Here is a 25128-nt window from a genome sequence, read left to right as displayed (position 1 = left end):
GACAACTAATTTAGCCATTCATCACCAGATCTGGTTGGACCACATAAACATAAGAAATAGGAACAGGAGTAGGTCATTTGGCCCCTCGCGCCTGCTCCGCCATTCAATTTGATCATGGCTGATCTGATCTTCGCCTCAACTTCATTTCCCTGCCCGCTCCCCATAACCCTTGACTCCCTTATCGATCAAAAATCCGTCTATCTCCACCTTAAATATAGTCAATGACCCAGCCTCCACAGCTCTCTGGGGTAGAGAATTCCAAAGATTCCCGACCCTCTGAAAGAAGAGATTTCCTCCTCATCTTCATTTTAAATGGACGACCTCTTATTCTGAAACTATGCCCCCTAGTTCTAGATTCCCCCACAAGGTGAAATGTCCTCTCTGCAACTACCCGGTCAAGCCCCTCAGAATCTTATACTTTTCAATAAGATCTCATTCTTCTAAAATCCAATGAGTATCGGCCCAACCTTTCTTCATAAGATAATCTCTTCATCTCAGGAATCAACCTGGTGAACCTTCTCTGAACTGCCTCCAATGCAAGTATATCCCTCCTTAAATAAGACCAAAACTGTATGCAGTACTCCAGGTGTGATCTCACCAATGCCCTGTACAGTTGGAGCAGGACTTCCCCACTTTTATATTCCATCCCCCTTGCAATAAAGGCCAACATTCCATTTGTCTTCCTACTTACTTGCTGTACTTGCATGCTAACTTTCTGGGTTTTACATACAAGGATCCCCAGATCCCTCTGTACCACAGCATTTTGTAATCTCTCCCCATTTAAATAATAATTTGCTTTTTTATTTCTCCTGCCAAAGTGGATATCCTAACATTTTCCCACATTATACTCACTTAGCCTATCTATATCCCTTTGCAGATTCTCTGCGTCCCCCTCACAACTTGCTTTCCCATCTACCTTTGCATCATCAGCAAATATAGCTACATTATACTCGGTCCTTTCATCATCATTAATATAGATTGTAAATAGTTGACGCCTCAGCACCGATCCCTGTAGCACCCCACTAGTTACAGTTTGCAAACCTGAAAATGACCCATTTATCCTGACTCTCTGTTTTGTTAGTTAGCCAATCCTCTATCCATGCTAATATATTACCCCCATGAGCTCTTATCTTGTGGAGTAACCTTTTATATGGCACCTTATCGAATGAATGCCTTTTGGAAATCCAAATACATGACATCTACTGGTTCCCCTTTATCCACCCTGCTCGTTACATCCTCAAAGAACTCTAGCAAATTTGTCAAACATGATTTCCCTTTCATAAAACCATGCTGACTCTGCTTGACTATTATGATTTTCTAAATGTCCTGCTACTACTTCATTAATAATGGACTCCAGCATTTTCCCAATGACAGATGTTAGGCTAACTGGTCTATAGTTTCCTGCTTTCTATCTCCCTCCTTTCTTAAATAGGGGTTTTACATTTACGGTTTTCCAATCTGTTGGGACCTTTCCAGAATCTAGGGAATTTTGGCAGATTACAACCAATGCATCCACTATCTCTGCAGCCACTTCTTTTAAGACCCAAGGATGCAGGCCATCAGGTCCAGGGGACTTGTCCACCTTTACTCCCATTAGTTTGTCCAGTACTTTTACTCTAGTGATAGTGACTGTTTTAAATTCCCCCCTCCCAATAGCCCCTTGATTATCAATTATTGTGATGCTTTTAGTGTCTTCTAGCATGAAGACTGAGACAAAATATTTGTTCAAAGTTTCTGCCATTTCCCTGTTTCCCATTATTAATTCCCCAGTCTAATCCTCTAAGGGACCAATGTTTGCTTTAGCTACTCTCTTTTTATATGCCTGTAGGAGCTTTTACTGTTTTTATATTTCTTGCTAGAAAATCCATTTTCTCTCTCTTTATAATTTTTTTAGTCGTCCTTTGCTATCATAAAAAATTTCCTAATCCTCTGGCCTTCCACTAATCTTCGCAACATTGTATACCTTTGTTTTCAATTTGATACCATCCTTTAATTCCTTAGTTAGCCACGGATGGTTCATCATTCTCTTTGTTTTTCACTGGAATATATATTTGCTGAGAGTTATGAAATATCTCCTTAAATGTTTGCCACTGCTTATCTACCGTCTTACGCTTTAATCTATTTTCCCAGTCCACATTAGCCAACTCTGCCTTCGTACCTTTGTAGTTGCCTTTATCTAAGTCTAGGACACTAGTTTGAGACCCAACTGTTTCACCCTCAAACTGAATTTGAAATTCTACCATGCTATGATCACTCTTCCCAAGAGGATCCTTTACTATGAGATAATTGATTAATCCAGTCTCATTACACATTACCAGATCTAAAATAGTCTGCTCCCAGGTTGGTTCCACAACGTATTGTTCCAAGAAACCATCTCAAATACACTCTATGAACTCATCCTGAAGGCTACCTTTACCAATTTGATTTATCCAATCAATATGAAGATTAAAATCACCCATGATTATTGCTGTACCTTTCTTACAAGCCTCAATTATTTCTTGATTTATATTCTGTCCTACAGTGTAGCTACTGTTAGAGGGCCTATAGACTACTCTCACCAGTGACTTCTTTCCATTATTTCTTATCTCCACCCAAACTGATTCTACATCTTGATCCTCTGAGCCAATATAATTTCTCACTAATGCACTGATCTCATCCTTTATTAACAGAGCTAACCCAACTCCCTTTCCTTTCTGCCTATCCTCCCGAAATGGCCAATATTCCTTCAGTTTCCAGCCTTAGTCACCTTGCAACCACATCTTTGTAATGGCTATCAGATCATACCCATTTATTTCTATTTGTGCCATTAACTCATCTATTTTGTTGCGAATGCTGCGTGCATTCAGATAAATATGTCTTTTTACCATTTTTTTCCCTACTCTGACCCCACTTTCTGATGCACTCATGTTTATATTCTGGTTATCATTACCCCTATCGCTACCCTATACTATTGCCTTCTCCTTTCTCTTTGACTTTTTAAATTTCCCCCACTATTTGATTTAAATATCTATATATTCGATTCGCCAGGACACTGGTCCCAGCCTAGTTCAAGTGAAGCCTGTCCCAACGGAACAGCTCGCTCTTATCCCAGTACTGGTGCTAGTGCCCCATGAATCAAAACCCATTTCTCCTACATCAATCTTTAAGCCACGCGTTCATCTCTATGATCTTATTTACCCGATGCAAATTTGCTCCTGGCTCAGGTAGTTATCCAGAGATTATTATCTTTCTGATTCTGCTTTTTAATTTAGCCCCTAGCTGCTCATACTCCCTCAACAGAACCTCTTTCTTTGTCCTACCTATGTCATTGGTACCTATGTGAACCACGACAACTGGATCTTTTCCTTCCCACTCCAAGTTCCTCTCCAGCCCAGAGGAGATGTCCTAATCCCTGACATCGACCGGGCAGGCACCACAGCCTTCGGGACTCACGGCTGCAGAGAACAGTATCTATCCAGGTAACTCTGCCCCTCCCTGATGTGTCGCAGTGTCTGAAGCTCAGACTCCAGTTCATCAATTATAGGGCTGTAGATGTTTAAATTAAATAGTGGGGGGAAATTTAAAAAGTCAAAGAGAAAGGAGAAGGCAATAGTGTAGGGTAGCGATAGGGGTAATAATAACCAGAATATAAACATAAGAGTGCATCAGAAAGTGGGGTCAGAGTAGTGCTATGGTCAGTTTGCTCATCCTCCCTGCAGTGCCTGCTCTCGTCCACTCAGGGTTTAAGAACTTCGTACCTGTTGGACAAGAGCAAGGGCTGAGGCTCCTCCATCACTCCATCCTGGGCCTCCAGACCTGTCTCACTCACAGTCACACCCTCCTGTCCCTGAGCAAATTTGAATTATTTAACCTAAGGGGTTGACTTTCTCCTGGAACGCAGCATCCAGGTAACTCCCCCTCCCTCATGTGTCAGTGTCTGAAGCTCGGACTCCAGTTCATTATTTGGAGCCGAAGTTCCTTGAGCGGCTAATACTTACTGCAGATGTGGTCGCCGTGGATCACTCTGCCCTGCCATCTCTAATGCATTTTATTTAATGAATTAGGTTGTCAAGTTTTGAAATATCAAATTATGTATGCATAGTTTTTAAATTAAACCAATGCCCAAGTTTAGAAAAGAGAGAATTAAAGTAATACTCACCAAACAATCATTTGCCTGCTTTCCGGTGATGTCACATTTTGATTTCTTTGTCCTTCTCTCCCATTACAGGTCCCTTGGTGCTGCTCCCAGCTAGTTCTTTTGTACTTTCCCACTGCTGGTTTGTTCTCGCGCTGCTCGGTGCTTTTTTGTACTTTCCTGTTGCTGGCATTATCAAGTCCTGCTCTCATCTTCCAAAATTGCTCACTATTCCAGAATCATTCTGGAATATAAAGATAAAACCCTGGCTTCTATTCGCCACTGCTAACCATCTTTTTAAACCTCTCTCCCCAATCTCCACCCTCACCTCCGACAATATGTGTGAGGAGTTCATGGACTTCTTTGTCTCCAAGATTGAAACCATCCATTTGGCCATCTCTGCCTCTTCCCTTCCTTCCCCAAGCCCACCAGGCCAAACTTCCTCTAAAGATCCCCCCTGCCCTAGCCCTGACTTTTTCACATCTTTCTCCAGTTTCTCTCCGATCTCCCCTCATGACCTTTCTGAGCTCATCCTGTCCATGAGACCCACATCCTGCTCCCTTGACCCTATTTCCACCAAACTGCTGACCACCCAACTTCCTTTTCTGGCTCCCATGTTGGCGGACAATGTTAATGGTTCTCTCTCCTCAGGTACTGTCCTCCTCTCAAATCTGCCGACATCACCCTTTTGTGACAGTTACAAAGGCAAACTATCCTTACTTGTCCTTCTTGACTTGTCTACAACCTTTGACATGGTTGACCACGCTATCCTTCTCCAATGCCTCCCCACCAGCTGGGTGGGACTGCACTCGCCTGGTTCCATTCTTATCTACCTAATAGTAGCCAGAGAATCACCTGCAATGGCTTCTCTTCCCACCCCCGCATTGTTCCCTCTGGTGTCCCCCAAAGATCTATCCTTGGCCCGCTCCTATTTCTCATCTATATGTTGCTCCTTGGCAACATCATCCTAAAACACAGCGCCAGTTTCCACATGTACGTTGATGACATCCAGCTCTACCTCACTACCACTCCACTCGACTCCTCCACGATCTCTAAATTTTCAGACTGCTTGTCCAATCTCCAATTCTGAATGAACAGAAACGTTCTGCAATTGAATATTGGGAAGATCGAAGACATTGTTTTTGGCCCCTGCCACAAACTTCGTTCCCTAGCCACTGACTCCATCCCTCTCCCCAACTTCTGTCTGAGGCTGAAACAGACTGTTTCAACGTTGGGGTCATATTTGACCCTGAAATGAGCTTTCGACCACATATCCGCAGCATAACTAAGACTGCCTATTTCCGCCTACTTAACATCACCCGTCTCCATCCTTGCCTCAGCTCATCTGCTGCTGAAGCTCTCATCCATTCCTGTGTTACCTCTTGACTTGACTATTCCAACGCATTCCTGGCTGGCCTCCCACATTCTACCCTATGTAAACTAGAGGTAATCCAAAACTCGGTTGCCCATGTCCTAACTCACACCAAGTCCCGCTCACCCATCACCCCTGTGTTCGCTGACCTGCACTGGCTCCCAGTTAAGCAACGCTTCAATTTGAAAATTCTCATCCTGGTTTTCAAATCCCTCCATGGCCCCTCCCTAGCTCAGTAATCTCCTCCAGCCCCACAACACCCCCCCCTACCACCCCCACTCCCCACCCCCTGCCCCGCCACCGAGATGTCTGTGCTCTTCTGAATCTGCAGCATCCCTGGTAATCGCGCAAGCATTGGTGGTCGTGCCTTCTGTTGCCTCGGCCCTAAACTCTGGAATTCCTTGCCTAAACCTCTCTGCCTCTCTACCTCTCTACCTCTCATTTCTCCTTCAAGACGCTCTTTAAAACTCTTTGACCAAGCTTTTGGTCACCTGTCCTGATTTCTATGTGGCTTGGTGTCATATTTTTTAATCTCATAATACTCCCGTGAAGCACCTTGGGACATTTCACTGCATGAAAGGCGCTATATAAATACAAGTTGTTGTTGTTGTTAGGTTCTCATGAAAATGGCAAGGGAGAAAAAAAGCTTTCTTAGCAGGTGGGTGACACAGACAAGGCCATATTAATTGCCTATCCATAGTTTCCCTGAAATGATGGTGATTGAACGGCTGCTGTTATTGTGGTGATACTTCTATAGTTATGTTAAGTATGGAATTCCAAGATTTTGACTCAGCAATGAAGAAGACTTGGAGGGGAATGTGAAAGTGATAATGTTCTCATGGCACTTTTGTTCTTGCCTTTCTTGATGGTGGATGTCAAAAAAGAGGGAGGAACTGTCAAAATAAGTTTGGTAATTTGGTGCAGGGTATCTTGGAGAGTGTGGATAAGGACTCCAGTGTCAAGGGTGTTAATCAAGTAAACTGCTGTGTTCTGAATGGTGTCGAACTTCTTGAGTGTTGTTGATCCCCAAGATGTTGATGATGCGGCACTGAATAGGGTGATGTTGAAGGTCAGGGGGAGATGGTTAGTCATTTTCCTGTTAAAGGTGATCAGTATCCGGCACTTAAGTGGCATGAATGTTACCTGACACGTAGTTGTCCAGGTCCTGCTGTACATTAGCATGGGTGAAAATGAATACTTGGTCTTACTAGTCTATGGGAGAGTATGTTGGACTATAATATACTGCACCATCACACATCCTGATAGAATTTTTAAAAAGCTTTCTCATTAATCATTTCATTTGGAGTGAGAAAAACACAAGGGTTAGAAATTGGGTCACGCCCTGTTTAGGGGCGATACCTTTTGTGGGAGTGCAAAAGTATCGCTGGACGCTATACAATTGATTTCAACAGGAATGTCTGGTTTAGCGCTCCAAGAGAGAAGTGGATTGCTAAATCAAGTGCTACCACATCCTTTAGAGCACTAAAGGGAGCAAGAGCGCTGCACAATGTTCTGTGCAGCACGTGCTTTTACAGACTCCTTCCCTCCCTTAAAGGGAAGGGCCAATACTGCGGTCATTGAAGGCTAAGGCTGGACATGGTCATCAACGGCACTTGCAATATGTGCATTGCAGCCCCAAGCACTCAGAGTGCAGGGCTAATAAATTGCAGGCTGGAAAAAAATCAAAATACAGCACACTGGGGACATTATTACATTTTGGACTACCTGACCACCATTGCCTTTAATTAGCATTCCCCAAGCGACAGGCCGAGGTGACAACGCTTCCTGCAACTGCCGTTGTGGATGCCCAGCGATGCAGCAGGGGTGGAGGCAAATTTTACATCTAGGGCGTTAACAGGGCGCTGTGTATCGGATGACGTCACGATCTCTGGGGTGCAAGAGATTGAGGCAGTACGTTTTACTCGCCATGGAAGTTCGCGAGCATCGGTGATTTTGCCGCACCCAGTTGGTAAGCCCTAAGCGCACTATTATCATCCCCGTAGGCATTAACGGAAGGTGCAGAGGTGGCCAATTTCTCCCAAATTTTACATCTTTAGCTGAACTGAACATCCAAACTGAGCAAGTTCCACTTATTCTTAACACAACAATAAGTTATGGATTCCAGGCTCCTAGTAGTGAGGTCATGCTCAAAATGTGTACGGGCTGGAGATAGGACTACACACTCTCTTCAAGCATGCATCACCACCGACTAAACTGCAACTCTAGGCGCATTTCATTTAGTCAATCATGTTAAGCATGTGTTTATGTTTAAGCATGCAAATATTTATTAGCCTTATCCCTAAGCATTAAAATAAGTTATTTTTATAAATAAACTGTTTACTTACAATCGTCTGAGTTTGTAAAGTCCACAAAAAGCAGTTTTTGAGATAGATCCGATTTGGTTATTCTGCAAATATCTGCAAGGCAATGCAACAAAGATTGTAACTGTCTTCTTACAACTTTCCTACAACAGTGACTGTAAAGCACTTTGAGAAGTCCGGTGGTCGTGAAAGGCGCTACATAAATCCAAGACTTTCTTTTCTAAGTTACATTGTTAAAGATAATATTCAGCATTGCAAATTTGTGTTCAAATTTATATTTGTCATTACATCAGGAGACCAAATGGTAAATCTCACCTGTCTCATAGAATCATAGAATGATACAGTACAGAAGGAGACTATTTGGCCCATTGTGCCTGTGCTGGCTCTTTGGAAGCGCTATCCAATTAATCCGACTCCCCTGCTCTTTCGCCATAGCTCTGCAAATTTTTTCCCTTAAAATATTTATCCAATTCCCTTTTGAAAGTATTAAATCTGCTTCTACCAACCTTTCAGGCAGTACACTCCAGAACAGATAAACTTGCTGCGTAAAAAAATGTCTCACTTCTGGTTCCTCTGCCAATTACCTTAAATCCCTGTCCTCCGGTTACCGACCCTCCTGCCAGTGGAAACAGTTTCTCCCTCTGTACTCTATCAAAACTCCATAACATGTTGAACCTCTATAAAATTTCCCCTTTGTAAAGTCCTTACTCTACAGCATGAAACCACACGAGGCATATTCTGGGGACAAGGTCACTCTGTGACCTTAACTCTTTATTCACAGGACTCCAAAGACGATGATCCTGCGTGGGACCTCCCTTTTTATACCCGTGTGATCAGGCAAGGAGTGTCTCCCACAAGTTCACCCCTTGTGGTCAAGGTGTGCATCTAGGTTGAGTGTATACAGTAATACAGTGGTGTTACATTGTGGTTACATACATGAAATCACCTCCTCCCCCCACCCCCGCCAAAATCTTATTGGGATCATAGGTTTAGTCTTTCAGGTGGTCTACGCTCCCTCGTGAGCGCCGCAGTTGGGGCTCTGGTTGTTGGACACTGACGTGAGTGTCTGTCACCTGTGGTGATTCCGGCCTGTCCAGGCTGACCGCAGGGACTGTGCATTCTTCTGATTGCTCTTGTTGCTCGTTCACTGGCGGTGTTGTGAGCTCCATCTCATGGTCTTCTTCAGGTTCCTCCGTGTCGATGCTGAACCTTTTTTGTTAAAACTTGGTCCAGATGCTTACGGCATATCTGACCATTGTTGAGTTTTACCACGATGACCCTATTCCCCTCTTTGTCAATTACAGTGCCCTCAAGGCATTTGGGCCCCATTGCGTGATTGAGGACGAATACCGGATCATTTATTTCTATACATCTCCCCCTCGAATTCTGGTCATGGTACTCGTTTTGTGACTTGCGCTTGCCCTCAACTATGTCAGTCAATACTGGGTGAATGAGGGACAACCGAGTTTTGAGTGTCCGTTTCATTAATAGCTCTGCGGGCGGGACCCCCGTGAGCGAGTGCGGTCGGGATCTATAGGCCAGCAGGAGACGCGATAGGCAGCATTGTAGGGAGGGTCCTTGAATCCTGAGCATACCTTGCTTAATGATTTGGACCGCACATTCCGCCTGGCCACTGGAGGCCGGCTTGAACGGCGCAGTCCTGACGTGGTTGATGCTATTGCCCGACATAAACTCTCGGAATTCGTAGTTTGTGAAACATGGGCCATTATCACTAACCAGGATGTCCGGCAAGTCATGGGTTGCAAAGATCGCACGTTGGCTTTCCACGGTGGTGGATGACGTGCATGAATTCAGAATGATGCACTCGATCCATTTCGAGTACGCATCTACCACAATAAGGAACATCTTACCCATGAATGGGCCCACGTAGTCAACATGAATGCGTGACCATGGCCTGGTGGACCAGGGCCACGGGCTGAGCGGGGCCTCCCTGGGGGCATTGTCCAGCTGGGCACAGGTCGTATAGCTGCGAACACAGTGTTCCAGGTCTGAATCAATTCCAGGCCACCAAATATGTGACCAGGTAATGGCCTTCATCAACACAATGCCTGGGTGCTCGCTGTGGAGTTCCCTGATGAACGCCTTCCTGCCCTTCTGGGGCATAACTACCCGGCTACCCCATAGTAGGCAGCCGGCTTGGATGGAGAGCTCATCCATCCGTCTGTGGAACGGTCTGACCTCCTCAGGGCATGCTCCGTGTGCGGGCGCCCAATCCCCAGTCAGGACACATTTCTTAATCAGGGATAGGAGGGGATCTCTGTTTGTCCAGATTTTGATCTGGCGGGCTGTGATGGGGAAGCCTGCGCTACCAAAGGCATCGACAACCATGACCATCTCGGCGCTTTGCTCCGCTGCCTCCTCAGTGGTGGCCAGAGGAAGTTGCTGAGCGCGTCAGTGCAATTTTCAGTGCCGGGCCGGTGCCGGATGGAGCAGTCATAAGCAGCCAGCGTGAGAACCCATCGCTGTATGAGAGCTGATGCGTTGGCATTGATAGCCTTGCTGTCTGACAAGTTAATGGCTTGTGATCCGTCTCTAATTCAAACTTCCTACCAAAGAGGTACTGATGCATTTTTTTTACACCATAGACACATGCAAGCGCTTTCTTCTCGATCATCCCATATCCCCCATTCTGTTTGAGCGCGCGACCTGGAGGCATAAGCCACAGGTTGTAGTTGACCCTCAGCATTGTCATGCTGCAACATACACCGAACCCCATAGGACAATGCATCACATGTCAGAACCAATTTTTTTTAACAGGGGTCATACAGGGTCAGCAACTTGTTTCAACGAAGTAGGTTTCGCACCCGATCAAAAGCCTGTTCCTGACAGTCCCCCCAAAACCAATCGTAACCCTTACGCAGGAGCACGTGTAGCGGCACCAACAACGTGCTCAAGTTTGGCAGAAAGTTCCCGAAATAGTTCAACAGTCCCAGGAATGAAAGCAACTCTGATGTGTTGCAGGGCCTGGGTGCTCGTCGAATCGCCTCTGTTTTGGATTCGGTGGGCTAATTCCCGTCTGCAGCAACCCTCCTGCCCAGAAACTCAACCTCAGGAGCTAAGAACACACATTTAGACTTCTTGAGTCGCAGGCCTACCCGGTCCAGTCGGCGTAGCAACTCCTCCAGGTTGTGGAGGTGTTCCTCGGTGTCTCGACCCGTGATGAAGATGTCCTGGAATACGATTGTTCCAGGAATGGATTTAAGTAGGCTTTCCATGTTTCGTTGAAAAATCGTGGCCGCTGATAGGTGCCCATTTGGCATTCAGTTATAAACGAACAGTCCCTTGTGCATGGTGATGGTGGTCAGTACTTTAGATTCGTTGGCCAGTTCATGGGTCATATAGCTGAAGTGAGGTCCAACTTGGTGAACAGCTTGCTGCCTGCCAGCGTGGCACATAGGTCCTCCGCTCTTGGGAGCAGGTATTGATCTTGTAGGGACACCTGATTGATGGTGGCCTTGTAGTTGCCACAGATCCGGACAGAGCCATCCGCTTTTAGGACTCGCCCAGTCGCTGAATTCAACAGGCGAGATGATGCCCTCTCTCAACAGCCGGTCGAATTCGCTCTCGATTTTTTCCCGCATCACATACGGCACCACTCTGGCTTTGTGGTGCACTGGCCTGGCGTCCGGGGTGACGTGTATCACTACTTTAGTGCCTTTGAAAGTCCCGACGCCAAGTTGGAATAGTGAATCAAATTGTTGTAGGACTTGTGAGCACAAACTTCGCTCCACAGATAACATTGCGTGAACATCCCCCCATTTCCAGTTCATCTCGGCTAACCAGCTCCTCCCCAACAGTGCGGGACCATTGCCCGGGACAATCCAGAGCGACAGCCATTGTGTGTGACAGCCAACATTGCACTGCCTAGCACCGGAATGATTTCTTTAGTGTAAGTCCGTAATTGTGTCCCAATACGTGCTAATTTGGGTCTACTGGCTTTAAGTGGCCATAGCTTCTCAAATTGCTGAACACCCATGAGTGACTGGCTGGCCCCAGTGTCCAGTTCCATGAGTACAGGGATACCGTTTAATAAAACCCTCATCATCATTGGTGGCGTTCTGGTGTATGAACTGTGAATATTCGCCACATGGACCCGCTGAATCTCGGCGTCCATCGATTTGCCCCAAAAGTCATCCTGCCTCAAAGAACCCTCTTCTGGTCCATCCACCTCATATATTAGTCTGGTTGCAAACTTCCTGCACATTCAAGCTAAGTGGCCATTGAGATTTCAGTTCCTGCAGACAAACTGTTGAAATCTACAAGATCTAGCTGAGTGTTTTCCCCCGCACCTCCAGCAGGAGTTAAAGTTTCCATTGTTGGGAACAAAAGGATGATGGCCAGGCATTCCACGTTGACTGTCCCTTTGACTGCTCTTAAGTACCCTATTAGTGGGTGTCAATGGCCCCATCCGGGCCACACTGTCCACTGTGATGGCGTGAATGTCTGTTCAGCCTGCCATTTGTCTGTGTTGAAGTCCTACTCTGGGGTCTATTGCTGCCTGGGGGCTTGTCGGACTGCCCCTGCATGCCTGCGGGGTTCTGAGTCGAATTGATGATGTTGACTCCCTGATCCATCGCCGCGTTAGAAGGAGAATTGCGCGCGTATATTATTTTCGTCTCTTCCTCCCCTGCCATGAAAGTTTGAGCCGCCGCTTCCAAGGTCAAATCCTTGGTCTCAATTAATTTGCGGAAAATTCCAGCATGACCGATGCCCTCGATAAAGAATTCCCTTAGCATCACCCCCCTGCAGGCGTCTGTGAACTTAGAGACTGGCCAAACGCCGGAGGTCCGCTATGAAGTCCGGTATGCTCTGTCCTTCACGACGTCGGTGGGTGTAGAATCTGTGTCGGGCCATATGTATGCTACTCGCCGGTTTGAGGTGCTCCCCAATCAATTTGCTAAGTTCATCAAAGGTTTAGTCCGCCGGCTTTTTGGGTGCTAGTAAGTCCTTCATGAGCGCGTAAGTCTTTGGTCCGCAGCTGGTCAAAAGATGAGCCCTTCGCTTGTCGGCCGCTGCATCCCCCAGCCATTCTTTCGTAACGAAGCTTTGTTGAAGCCTCTTGACAAAATCGTCCCAGTCTTCAACAACAAAGTACCGTTCCTCTGTGCTACCGGTGGCCATTCTTGTGGGCCGTGAATTCCCGTTTCTCGTCGCCAATGTAAAGTCCTTACTCTACAGCATGAAACCACACGAGGCACATTCTGGGGACAAGGTCACTCTGTGACCTTAACTCTTTATTCACTGGACTCCAAAGACGATGACCCTGCGTGGGACCTCCCTTTTTATAGCTGTGTGATCAGGTAAGGAGTGTCTCCCACAAGTTCACCCCTTGTGGTCAAGGTGTGCATCTAGGTTGAGTGTATACAGTAATACAGTGGTGTTACATTGTGGTTACATACATGACACCCTTAACCTTGTCTGCTCTAAAGAGAACAAACCCAGCTTCTATAATCTCTCCACACAACTGAAGTCGCTCATCCCTGGTACCATTCTCATAAATCTCCTCTGCCCCCTCTCCAAGGCCTTGACATGCTTCCTAAAACGTGTGGTGCCTAGAATCTGACACAATACTCCAGCTGAGGCCCCACCAGTGATTTATAAAGGTTTTGTATAACTTGTTTACTTTTGTACTCTATAGGGCTAGAAATTTGTTATAGCCAAGAAATGATCAGTGTTTAGACTTAAATTGAGCCACCTGAAAATCGTCTAGGCTGCACGCAAAATTTGTCCTCACTCATTAAAATGATTGCAGTCATGATTCTCTTTTAAAAACTCAAGCTCATTGGCATTACACTGAAAAAAATGGACCAATATCTGGGGCAGTCTAAATGAAAGAAATGATTGTCACAGGCTTTTTTCACTACTTAAAGGGGAGGTTCATTGATGGTGCAGCACCTCATTCTCAGCATTGTTGGGTGTGCAGTTGCCTCAACAACCATGAAAAGAAAACAAGGACAAGTAGCACTTAATTACAAATCCTGATGGCTCTCTCCCTGGGGCAGCGATCTGCCAAGATATTTTCCGATGAAGCTTTGGAGGCATTGGTTTTAGCGGTGGAGAGAAGGCGGACGGTCCTGTATGCGCCAACTGGCAGGAGGCTCCCTCCACAAGTCTGCCACACTATGTGGAGGGAGGTGGCACACAATATGGTCCCCAGGACCCCCACATAGTGCAGGAAGAAGTTTAATGAGCTCACACGGGTGGTCAGGGTGAGTGAAGGTTTCAACAAGTGCTACATACCACCATCTGTGCCACAAGCATCACACACTGCTCAATGTACCACACCCCCAGTGTTCACCCAACAATCTCTACCTAGCGTCTCACACACACCCATATCTATCACCTTGCATACAATGACAGCTATTTAATGATGGCAGGCACAAGGGTCATTAGTTATTAGAATTCATGAGATAGGTTTATAGATAAAGTTATTACTTGTATTTAAAATAGTTTGTGGTTTCTCTCATTTCACCTTTGCACCCAGGAGGACGCTGTGATATGGCGTGAGACAGGGATTGTATAATGGGGATGTGGTGATCTACGGGAATCTGGGGTTTCATTCATGTGAATCAGAGAAGGCCGATTGTCTCGCTGCTTCCGCTCCATCCGCCGTTGATCCTGGAGGGCGAGGTCCACTGCCAGTACAGCCCCCATGACTTTTAGCAAGTGTTGTCGGTTGGAGCTTTTCAGAAATAATTATGGAGTTTTGTACCTGATACCAAAGAACCTTGAAATGAATAAAGAAAACTCTTCCAGTAGCAGGAAGTAGCACAGCCTCTCAAACTTTAAAAACCTGTCAAGTCCGAGTGATTGGTGATGATCCTTTTAAATAGCGTTGCTGGAGCCGACATCCTGCTGCTGCACGCCACCTAAAGCGGTCGTTGTTTTCTCCAGCCAGTAAGTTCATTGGCTGTAAAGAAGTTGGAAGATCGGGTGTCAAATGAGCATTGCACACTCACTGACGTCACGACCTCCATGGTGGCAAGGTCCCCGGCGATCGTGTTCAGCGACAGCGCTACCAGCAACAGTGATATGGCATGCGGCACTGGAACCAGCATCAGGTGGCATTAAAGCTGTCAGCGGCGTAATAGCGAGATGCCTCTAACGGATGGTGCAAATCACACTAATTTCTCCCCCTATACCTCTATTTATTAAGCTAAGGATCCCATATGATTTGCCTGACAACTCAAAGATTTATGTATATAAACTCCCAGATCTTCGTTCCTGCAGCTCCCTTAAAATTGTAGCATTTTGTTTAGATTTCCTCTCATTATTCCCTCTAAAATGTATCACTTCACACTTCTCTGCATTATGTTTCATCTTCCATGTATCTGCCCATTTCACAGTCTGTCTATGTCCTGCTTAAGTCTGCTACTATCCTCCTCAAGGTTTACTGCATTTCTGAGCTTTCTATCATCTGCAAACTTTGAAATTATGCTTTGTATACCCAAGTCCAGGTCATTAATATATATCAAAAAGAGCAGTGGTTCCAATACCGACCCCTGGGGGACACCTTCCAGCCTGAAAAACAATTGTTCACCACTACTCTCTGCTTTCTGTCTCTTAGCCAATTGTGTATTGACGCTGCCACTGCTCCTTTAATCCCATAGGCTTCAACTTTGCTAACAAGTCTTTTGGCCCCTATTTTCCACTTGCTGGATTTTTGGCGGTCACACATGTTACCGTACGATTTTCTTTGTGTACAGTTGTGCCAGAAAAAAAAAAATCGGGACTTTCGCCAAAAAAATATTTGAATTTGGCACAGCACTCTCTGAAGATAGTCTGGGGGCAGGGGGGGGGGGGGGGGGCGGAGCTTCAAGTCTGCGCTAAAAACTCTCTGGGAATGCGCAAAAAGCTGAAGTTGCCAGGGCAACCAGAGACGCTAATGCAAGCTGAAGCCCGCTCCTCCAAAAGGACTGCTACCCCACCACTGCTGAAAGGGCCACAAAGGACCTCTCCCCCATGATGGACTCGCGGCCACCGCTCTCTGCCCCCACAAAGCCCCCAGCTGGACCCGCTGCCATTGCTCCCCCCGCTAGACCCGCTGCTACCGCTCCACCCCCGGCTGGACCCACTGCCGCCGCTCCCCCCGGCTGGGCCCATGGCCATTGCTCCCCCCCCGGCTGGACCTGCGGCCACCACTCTCTCCCGGCTGGACCCATGGCCATTGTTGCCCCCTGGCTGGACCTGCAGCCACCACTCCCCCCCCGGCTGGACCCGCTGCAATCTCTGGCCATATGGTCCTCCCGCTCCCAAACTTCAACTCGCACGGGGAGTGAGGGGGGTGGGGCATCCGGCCTGGGATTGCAGTGGGTCCAGCGGGGAGGGTTTGGTGGGGGGGGGGGGGGGGGGGGAGCAGTCCTATGGCCCGGGATTGCAGCGGGGGTAGCAGTCCTTTCAGCCCAAAAATCTTCTTCCCTTGCTCCAAAAAGAGTTCCCTGTGAGAAAAAAAAGTATTTTATTTTGTATTCTTATTGCCTTGCTCCTGTTCTCTTGTGCACCGCGCTGATTCTTTAATTTAACAGGTTTTTTTGCAGTGCTTTTGGCCAGTGTGCGCCATGCTTAAAAAAATTGTGGACGGCCAAAATCAGGTTTAAAGGGACAAAAACTGCGTGGAAATCAGTTTTCAACTCGACCTGTGCCAAAAAATCTTGCATACAAAAAATTGGCATACAAACTTTGAGCAAAATTGCAAAATCATGATTGCTCAAAAATAAATCAGCAGACGCCAATAAAATGGTACCCAATGGTGGCAAAAATAGAGCCCATTATATGGTACTTTATCAAATGTCTTTTGAAAGTCCATATACATATCAACTGCACTAACTCCATCAATCGTCTCTATTACTTCTGCAATGAACTCGATCAAATTAGCCAAACATGATTTGCCTTTAACAAATTTGCCTTGGCTGTCATTTATTAACGCATATTTTTCCCAAGTGACCCAAATTAATTTTGTCTTGGGTTATTATCTCAAAATTTCCCCACCATGGACTTTAGACTGACTGGCTTGTAGTTTATCCCTCTCCCCTTTTTTGAACATGGGTGTAACATTTGCAATCCTTGCCAGGAATTTCTGGACCAATGTCTTCAAATACAGACACACTGGCCAAAAGTTTCTGTTTGTGTGCAATCAACGATCCTGGCGCAAATTGCACTTGTTTCCAGAAATGAACTTTTTAGTGAAGTTTCTGCTCAAACTCATTTGCATATCGCCGAACATAAAATCGTCCATCAAGCAGCGCAATTGGGCAGTATTTTAAAACATCTTTAAAAAAAAATATTTTCATTAAAAATTATTCCTTAATATATTTAAGAGTGGTAACCTAGCACTGTTTTATTAATACAGCTGAAAATGTGCATCACAAAAATTAAGCATTTTTAATCAGAGTATCTAGACTATCACTTGTATATAACCTGATTTTAAATAACTAAAAGTGACTTAAAAAAAACTGTAGAGACCATTTACTAGTTACATTAGTGTACAGTAGTCCATTTCTTAGTAAAGTAAAAAAAAAAGCTTTTGAGAGGTGCCTATTAATGCCTTTGTACTTAAAAGAAAAGTTTAATTTAAAGAGCCTCCTTGCCTGGCTTTGAGGTTGCAGTTCTAGCTGCAGCAGTTGGCAGATTTCACTCTCAACCTCTTTTGTGCAGTGACGGTATCTCATTCATTGGTACTCGCTGAAGTTGAGGCAAGAGAATTGCTCCCTGAAGATCCTCGGCAGATATGGCTCTCTTCATTCTCCCAGTCAAGTCAGAGGAAGCCCTACCAGGCCACCCATGTCTGGAAGCAACTTCTTTCAGCACAAGATTTTATCTGGCAAAAAAGTACTGCAAGACCAACCAAACCACTCACTGCATACTATTCAAACGTTAGCTAAGTAGAGGTAACCTCCAAAAATGCATGCAATTGCACCAGCAGCCAGATGAAATCAACTGGCAACTAACCTGTAAGTCTTCAAGATCCCTTTAAATCCCTGGTGGGGGATCCTTCATTCTATTTAACCTATGTGTTTAGCTGCGTGAGGTTTGACAGGGTGTTGGTTGGAGTGTAGAGTTTGAAATGGCAGCGGTGGCTCTAAATCAATATTGCACACTGATTCGTGCCATAATCTGCCTGCTCTGCAGGTTGCACATAGGCATGCACATATGCAAACCCCTTTACCAAGATGGCATCCTGCGCACTTCCTGTCTGAAGTGTGTGCGCGCATCTCAGACCCAATTTGAGTCTTGTGTGGCTGCGTGGTGCCTAAAAAAATGGGCACTATCTGGCCCAATTTATCCCCCTAAGTCAGTTCATGATTTTCATTTTGCATTGGGAGGTGCAGAGCGAAAGGGAGATATTTCTTGCAGTGAGTGAGGGAAAAGTTTCCAAAAAGCCATTTTTATGCAACTAACACAATTATGGCCTGAAATTTAATTGGAGCTGTCACTGTGACTTTGCTGAAAATGCTTTATACTGGGAATTTTCTGCTGAATTTATGCCACTTTGGGTGTAAATTTGGTGCACAGATTTTAGTAAAACAAAGGCCTTTGTTTTGTTTTGGTGAAAGCTTGAAAGTAGTTCACTTGCCGACACTCTTGGCCAGGAAATGGTGCATGGCATAAAGAGTTCAGAAAACCAAGGAAAAGGGTTCAGTTCTCTAATTTTATTTCGGAAATATAAAAAGTAAGGCTTTCCACAGTATACTTATGACAACCTGAAAACAGTTGATAATAGTGACCAGTGAATCTCATTATATATTTTTTAAGTACCTCAATATAGACATTAAAAACTAAGCAATATCATGGAAACAAGAATAAATAAAACTTTGAAGTTAAATAAAATATGTAGAAAGTCATGCTGGATCGACAAAAAATGAAAATGCACTCACAGTTCCTCCAGATCACTGTACATGATGAAAACATCAGCAGGCAGACTTTTGATTTTATTGCGCTTCAGAGACCTAGTATGGAGAAAAGTACTTTTAATACTTAAAATGCAATTGGTGTGGTGTAACATTTCTTCCACCATGTTAGTCATGCAAATTTGTGCTAAGTTGACTCAAATAATGGGGGGGCAAATCAGCGGCTTCCTGCGAACGAACGCTTCCGACAACATTTTTTTTTACAAAAATACCTGGTAGCCCCGAGGAATGAATGTAGGATTGCACTCGGAGGCCTAGTTTTACAGTCCAGCGTACGGGAACATGTCTTCCATAATCGTATGCGTATCCTGGAATCACATGGGGCTGGACCACCAATCATTATGTAGTATTCTCATTCATAGTAATGGGAGCTCTGAGCTCCCATTACTATCAATGAGAACACTCCTAAAATCAAACAAAACACAAACGTAAATAAAAAAAACACTTCACTATTTTTTTTTAAAATAATAGAAAATGCATTAAATTAAATTGTTGAGACAAATGTATTTTTCTGAAATTTAAAAAAAATGTTTTAATAAAGTGTTAAAAATAAACTTACCTTTTTTGACAGGGTTTTTAATATAAAAATAAGTGATATCATTTCATTTTTCTATGTTTTAAAACTTTTACAGGGATAAAAGTACCAGGCGTAAGAGTTTGAAGGACATTTGCTGGGCTAGAGTTGGGCAAATAGCCCAAATCTTCGTCTATGAATGTCCTTCCTGCGGGAATGCGTGCGATCAACCAAAAGACATTTCTTTCTTGGCGCATGTGGCATTTGCGAGGCCTCTTTGAGTGCGTACGCACTTCGTACCCATCTGGAGAAGGCACAATTTTCGGCGCAATATATTAATGATGGCACGTGCATAAAGAATATATATGGAAAATCTTTTACATACGACATTAATCCAAAGGCTCAAGTAACCAAGTAAGACATGGGCACAGAACATCCATAGAGGTGTGACCCCAGCAGTTACGCTAGGATTGTATCTGCCGCTTAACCTGTTGAGGAAGAGGCTCCCGAGGCCTCTGGGATTGGGCCTTTGGTAGCATGGGGGTGGTCAAGCTAAGACGGACAGATCAGAAATTTACTCCATACCCCATCTTCTGGCCAAATTGTGCAATTACACAGTATGGCAAGTTTATATAAACAAAACTGTTAATGACTATGGACATAGGAATTTATATATAAAAAGCTGATATGAAGTGTGCCAAAACATTACAACAGAAAGTCAAGTTATGCAGACAGCAAGTGCACACAGATATAATTACTGGGAATTTCCTTGAGGTCACTACAGCTAAGTGTGAGAAGCTCAAAGGCAATTTCCAGCAAAAATGCTTAAATAGATTTGATAGAGGTAGAGAAATAGATTGAGACATAGAGATAGAAACAGACAGATACAGATAAACCCAACTCTGATCTCTAACACCATCCCCTCCAGTCCAAAAAGCAGCCATTAACTAAGACTCCCTGTTATCTTTTAGCTCATTTCCTATCCCTGCTGCTACACTCTCTTTGTTAGAATGCCCCTTCATTATAATCAATAAGCCTTTCCATGCAGCACCATATTGAATGCCTGTTGGAAATACATATGCACAACATCCACTGCATTTCCTTTATCAAGTCACTCAGTTACTTCCTCAAAGAACTCCATTAAAATTTGTCAGGCAGAATAGGATACCAGTTGGTAACAGCACAACAGAAGGCCATCAAAAGCAAAATACTGCGGATGCTGGAAACTGAAATAAAAACAGAAAATGCTGGAAATCTCAGCAGATCACAGACCCGAAACGTTAACTCTATTTCTCTCCACAGAAGGTCAATCAGCCCAATGTGAAAGAGGCAATACGTTGCTCGAGCAATCTAAAACTAGTCCCATTGCCCTGCTCTTTCCTGCAACCATGCATCTTCTTCTGCTTTAAACATTTAATTCTTAAAATATAGAATATTCCTTGCCTCAATCACTCCCTATGGAAAAGCATTCAATGCTCTAATAATTGTGTAAATAAATTTCTTCTAACTTGTCTCCTTATTCTGATAACTTTGAATTGACTCCTCGATACGGATTCCCAACCAGAGGAAATATTGTTTCTCTATTTACCTAATTTAAAAATGATGCAGCAAGATACTGAGTAATTTAAAAAACCTCTTAAATCTCCTCATCCTTCTTTGCTCGAATAGAAATGGTGCCAGTGGCTCGAAACTTCCTCAGGAGGAAGCGATCCCAACAGTTATGTTGGGATCACACTCATCACTGAACTCTGCTGGTGACCCTGCCGAAATTGGTGTCAGATATAACTTCACAAAGAAGAAGCTTTTTGGGGGCTTCGTCTTTGGGCTCTTCAGACCCCAATCCCAGCCTGGAGCCTCAAATGGGTCCAACTTCTGTGAATTGTTGGGAAGGTATGCCTGATGAGACAAGAAGGTATTTGAAGGCAAGAAAAAGTCAATTTTGTAATTTAAAAAAAATTATGTTAGTATGTAATTTTTCAAAATGTTACAAACTTTAGTTTGGACATTAGGGCTCCAAATTTCTGCAAGGATTATTCCGATCTCCCACTGTGCGGGAGATCTGTGGAACCCTGAGAGAAATGGAATAAACTTTGATTTTCAGCCATTTCTCCATCGGTTGTGCCAATCTCCTTAAGTTACGGCAGAGGATCTGGACCGAGATATTTTACTTATTGGCAGCTGAAAGGATTTTGAATTTCTGTGAGCACTTTGGTTGAGTTTCAGAGCAGGTAGATTTTCTAGAGTTTGTCTCGTTACAGGGGAGTTAGGATACTGAGAGTTCTGCCTGTAAAATAAGTGTGATGACAGAGCATTACAGGCAGGAACTGCATACTACTGTACTGCTTATCTATGATCGATGGATATATTGTAATATAACTGTTTGGTTAGTTCAGAGTCTTGTGATTCTTTTTTAATTGCCACAACCCAGTATGGTTTTTGTTATTCTATTGCATGAGATGAGAAAGTCACTCACAAAACAAAGATAGCCACAAAAACATTCTTTTCAAATCTTTTCATTAGCAAAATGAAATTTATTCAGGGAATTAAAAGATATAACAAAATTCCAACAAAACTGTGGGCTTGCAAGTATGCTCCTTTTACAAATGCATGCACTCATCCGACATTCCTCTCTGCAGGTATTCGCTCATTAATTTGAAATGGGTTAGCGCCCCTGCCAAGATAGAGAAGGATTTCAAACTGACATGTTAAGTATCTATATCATTCCTCCAAACTAGTGTAATTTCAAGCCCTTTGTTTCTCTAGCTAGTTTTAGTTCTGTGATGTGCACTTCTGATGTTTGGAAGAGTTCCAGAAATTTTCTGCGCACCACATTTTGCAGCAAAAGGACTATTACCGAGGTAGCAGATGGCCCAAATAAGATCCTTGCTGCGCACCATATTTCAGATTTATCACCATTCTTACCAGAAACTGTAAAATATAATTATGCTCAGTGGGTGCACTGTCAGATGGTTGGTGTGTTCCAAAAAAATACTGCTTTTTGATTATAAGAGAAGACAGTTCAGAAGAACTTTAGAAAAGAATTACTCAATATTTGATAGATATATTATTCATTTTCAGATAGGTAAAACATGACAATCAACTTAAACAATATCTGAAAAAAAGGTGGGGAAAGTGCAAGTTAAAAATGGCTGAAGAACCTGGCAAGGCTAGGGTCGTAGTGGTCCTGACAACAGCAGGACTTCATTATCATTTTTTTGTTCCGTTTCCCAACTGGCAGCCAACTAAAAGGACAGTCTGGCCGGCGGCTGGGAAGGAACACCAGCGGCAGGAGGCCACAGATGGGGAACCCTTGGGGACATTCCTAAGCAATCGATAGGGAGAGGAAGGTCGGTGATCATGGCTGGGGAGGAGCTCCTCCCTCACTTTTACTGCTGGGTTTCCATGCGTGAATTTTAAATCGGGTTCCCAATTGCACAATTAAAATAAGATGGTGGCCGCAATGCTGGGCCCTCCCCTTTAAGGCAATTTCCCCTATGGAGTGCAAAGGTGTTGGCGCGGGGTGATAAGGGGTCGGCATGCATGACAATGACATCATCACCGCATGCGGCAGCGAACGGGGCGCCTACAACGGGTCGCACCGCAAAGCCATTTTCGCCCCTGGCATCCCGGGGGCAATTTTGGCCACATCGCTCCCAATGCCTGCTCCTGGATGCAACTTATCATGCCAATAGTGCTGGCCAGAGACGCTTCGGGGCCTTTTCAAAAGGGATAATTTCAGCCTGAGTCTGTTATATAATACATGATCAGAGTAATGTTACATGGAATAAATGATGAATTGGAGTCATGTTGCAGATATCTTAAACAAACTATCTCCATTGTATTTAGGGCTCAAGTTTCAGGCACGCCTAGAACGGCGCAGCCCCCACACCCACGCCTGTTTTCCGCGCTCAAAAGCGCGTCAAAAACTTACGGAGGAATTCTCAGCCTCGCAGCAGCTTCCTTGCAGCTCGGCGCGGCGTGCAGAGATCAGCGAGGGGCGGGGCCAAAGCGTCGCGCCGATTTTGAGACTGCAGGGGGACGGGGCTAGCTCAGAGTAGAAGATATCATGCCGGCAGCCCTGCGCATGCGCGCTGGAGCGTGCGCGCAGTGTGATACAAACATTGGCACTCGGCCATTTTTAAAGGTGTCATGTATCTTACACTACTGTATATAACTGTATCTTACCATGCTATACATGACTGTAACTAGATATAACCTGTAACCACAAGCATACTTTACCACCAGGGGTGCACTTGCAGGAGACACTGCATACCTGTCCCACACTGGTATATAAAGGCAGGTCTCAGGCAAGTGTGGCACTCGAGAGCTGTGAAATAAAGGTGCAGGGCCTGAGTGACCTTGACTTCAGCATGTGTCTCGTGTAAATCTGTACTGCAGGGTCAGGACTTTACAGTGGCGATTAGTTACAAGATCACAGAATCCACAGAATGGCTACCAACGGCTCAGATGAGAAATACAATGCTGGAGACAATTGGGAGGACTTTATAGAAAGGCTCCAGCAAAGCTTTGTAACCAAAGACTGGTTGGGCGATGATAAGGCAGACAAGAGATGAGCCCATCTCTTGACCAGCTGTGGCTCGAAAACATATGCCTTAATGAAGGACCTGCTGGCACCCGAGAAACCAACAAGCAAGTCGTTTGAGGAGTTGAGCACACTGGTGAGAGACCACCTGAAGCCAGCGAGCAGCCTACACATGGCCAGACACAGGTTCTACAATTACAGACGCTGTGTGGGCCAGAACATACCCGACTTTGTGGCGGAACTTCGGAGGCTGGCTAGTTTATGTGAGTTCTCCGATGAACTAAGGAGAGAAGTACTGAGAGACTTTTTTATTGAAGGAACAGGCCACGCAGGCATATTCCGAAAGCTTATAGAGGCCAAGAACTTGACCTTAGAGGCAGCAGCACTGGTCGCACAGACATTCTTGGCAGGAGAAGAAGAAACGAGGTTGATCTATACTGCGGGTACGACAACTAACGAAACATCGGAACAAAAGGTTCACAGCGTGAAACAAGCCGCTACCCCCACACACAGACAAAGGCAGGAGAGAAGGCCTTCAACAGCAGGCAGTGGCACCAGAAGCCATCAAGGGCCACATGAACGGCCGTTCACATCTCATCAGCCCACAATGCAAGCAATCAACTACAGACTGAGAGAAGCTCAAGAGAGTTCAGCCAGACGCAGCTCATCCTTCGGAAACAATGGAAGCGGTCTGTGCTGGAGATGTGGGGGAAGGCAGTCAACAAGGGGGTGTCGATTTCAGCATGCTGTTTGCAGAAATTGCAACTATACAGGGCATCTGGCTTGCATGTGCAGAAAAACAGCAGTTCGGCTGTTATACAAATCGGAAGGGTCGGAAAGCGGACTAGAAGACGGTGGGGACAGTGCCCAGGACGCCGAGGTACAGCGGGTCAACACAATCAATGTCCACTGTTCTTCCAACAAGACGCCTCCAATAATGATGTGAGTCCTACTCAACGGGATACCAGTCAACATGGAACTGGACACGGGAGCTAGTCAATCTCTCATGAGCGTCCAACAATTTGAACAGCTGTGGCCGCACAAAAGCAACAGACCAAAACTCACAAGGATCAACACCAAACTAAGGATCTATACCAAAGAAATCGTCCCAGTCCTTGGCAGCGGCATGCTCTCAGTCACACACAAAAGGGACGGTGAACCGACTTCCCCGTGAATTGTCCCCGGAGATCTCCCAGCACTGTTGGGGAGAAGCTGGCTGGCAAAACTAAATTGGAAATGATGGTGTTCACGCCATGTCGTCAGAGGAACGGACCTCCTGCTCAACAGTTCTAAGTCGTTTTGAACATCTCTTTCAGCCAGGTGTGGGTACCTTTAA

At 45.0% G+C, this 25128-nt stretch overlaps 1 protein-coding gene across 3 annotated transcripts in view; it reads right to left on the bottom strand.

Annotated features, from left to right (window-relative positions):
- Positions 1–25128, bottom strand: part of LOC139274850 (relaxin receptor 2-like) — a 294506-nt gene that overhangs the window by 151113 nt on the left and 118265 nt on the right. For 2 of the 3 annotated variants that reach the window (XM_070891552.1, XM_070891551.1), the window contains exons 5-6: positions 18703–18774; positions 7832–7903 (exon numbers count right to left, since the gene is read on the bottom strand). In XM_070891552.1, the coding sequence (XP_070747653.1) occupies positions 7832–7903; positions 18703–18774 (144 nt within the window). Of the gene's footprint in view, positions 1–4138; positions 4359–7831; positions 7904–18702; positions 18775–25128 lie in introns of those variants that run through there. The other variant, XM_070891553.1, reaches the window with a different exon arrangement.

This window comes from Pristiophorus japonicus, chromosome 10, assembly GCF_044704955.1.
Source record: "Pristiophorus japonicus isolate sPriJap1 chromosome 10, sPriJap1.hap1, whole genome shotgun sequence".
In the NCBI taxonomy this organism is placed as follows: Eukaryota; Metazoa; Chordata; class Chondrichthyes; family Pristiophoridae; genus Pristiophorus; species Pristiophorus japonicus.
The sequence above is the reverse complement of the archived record's forward strand: the minus strand, read 5'-3'. Positions and strand labels throughout refer to the sequence as shown.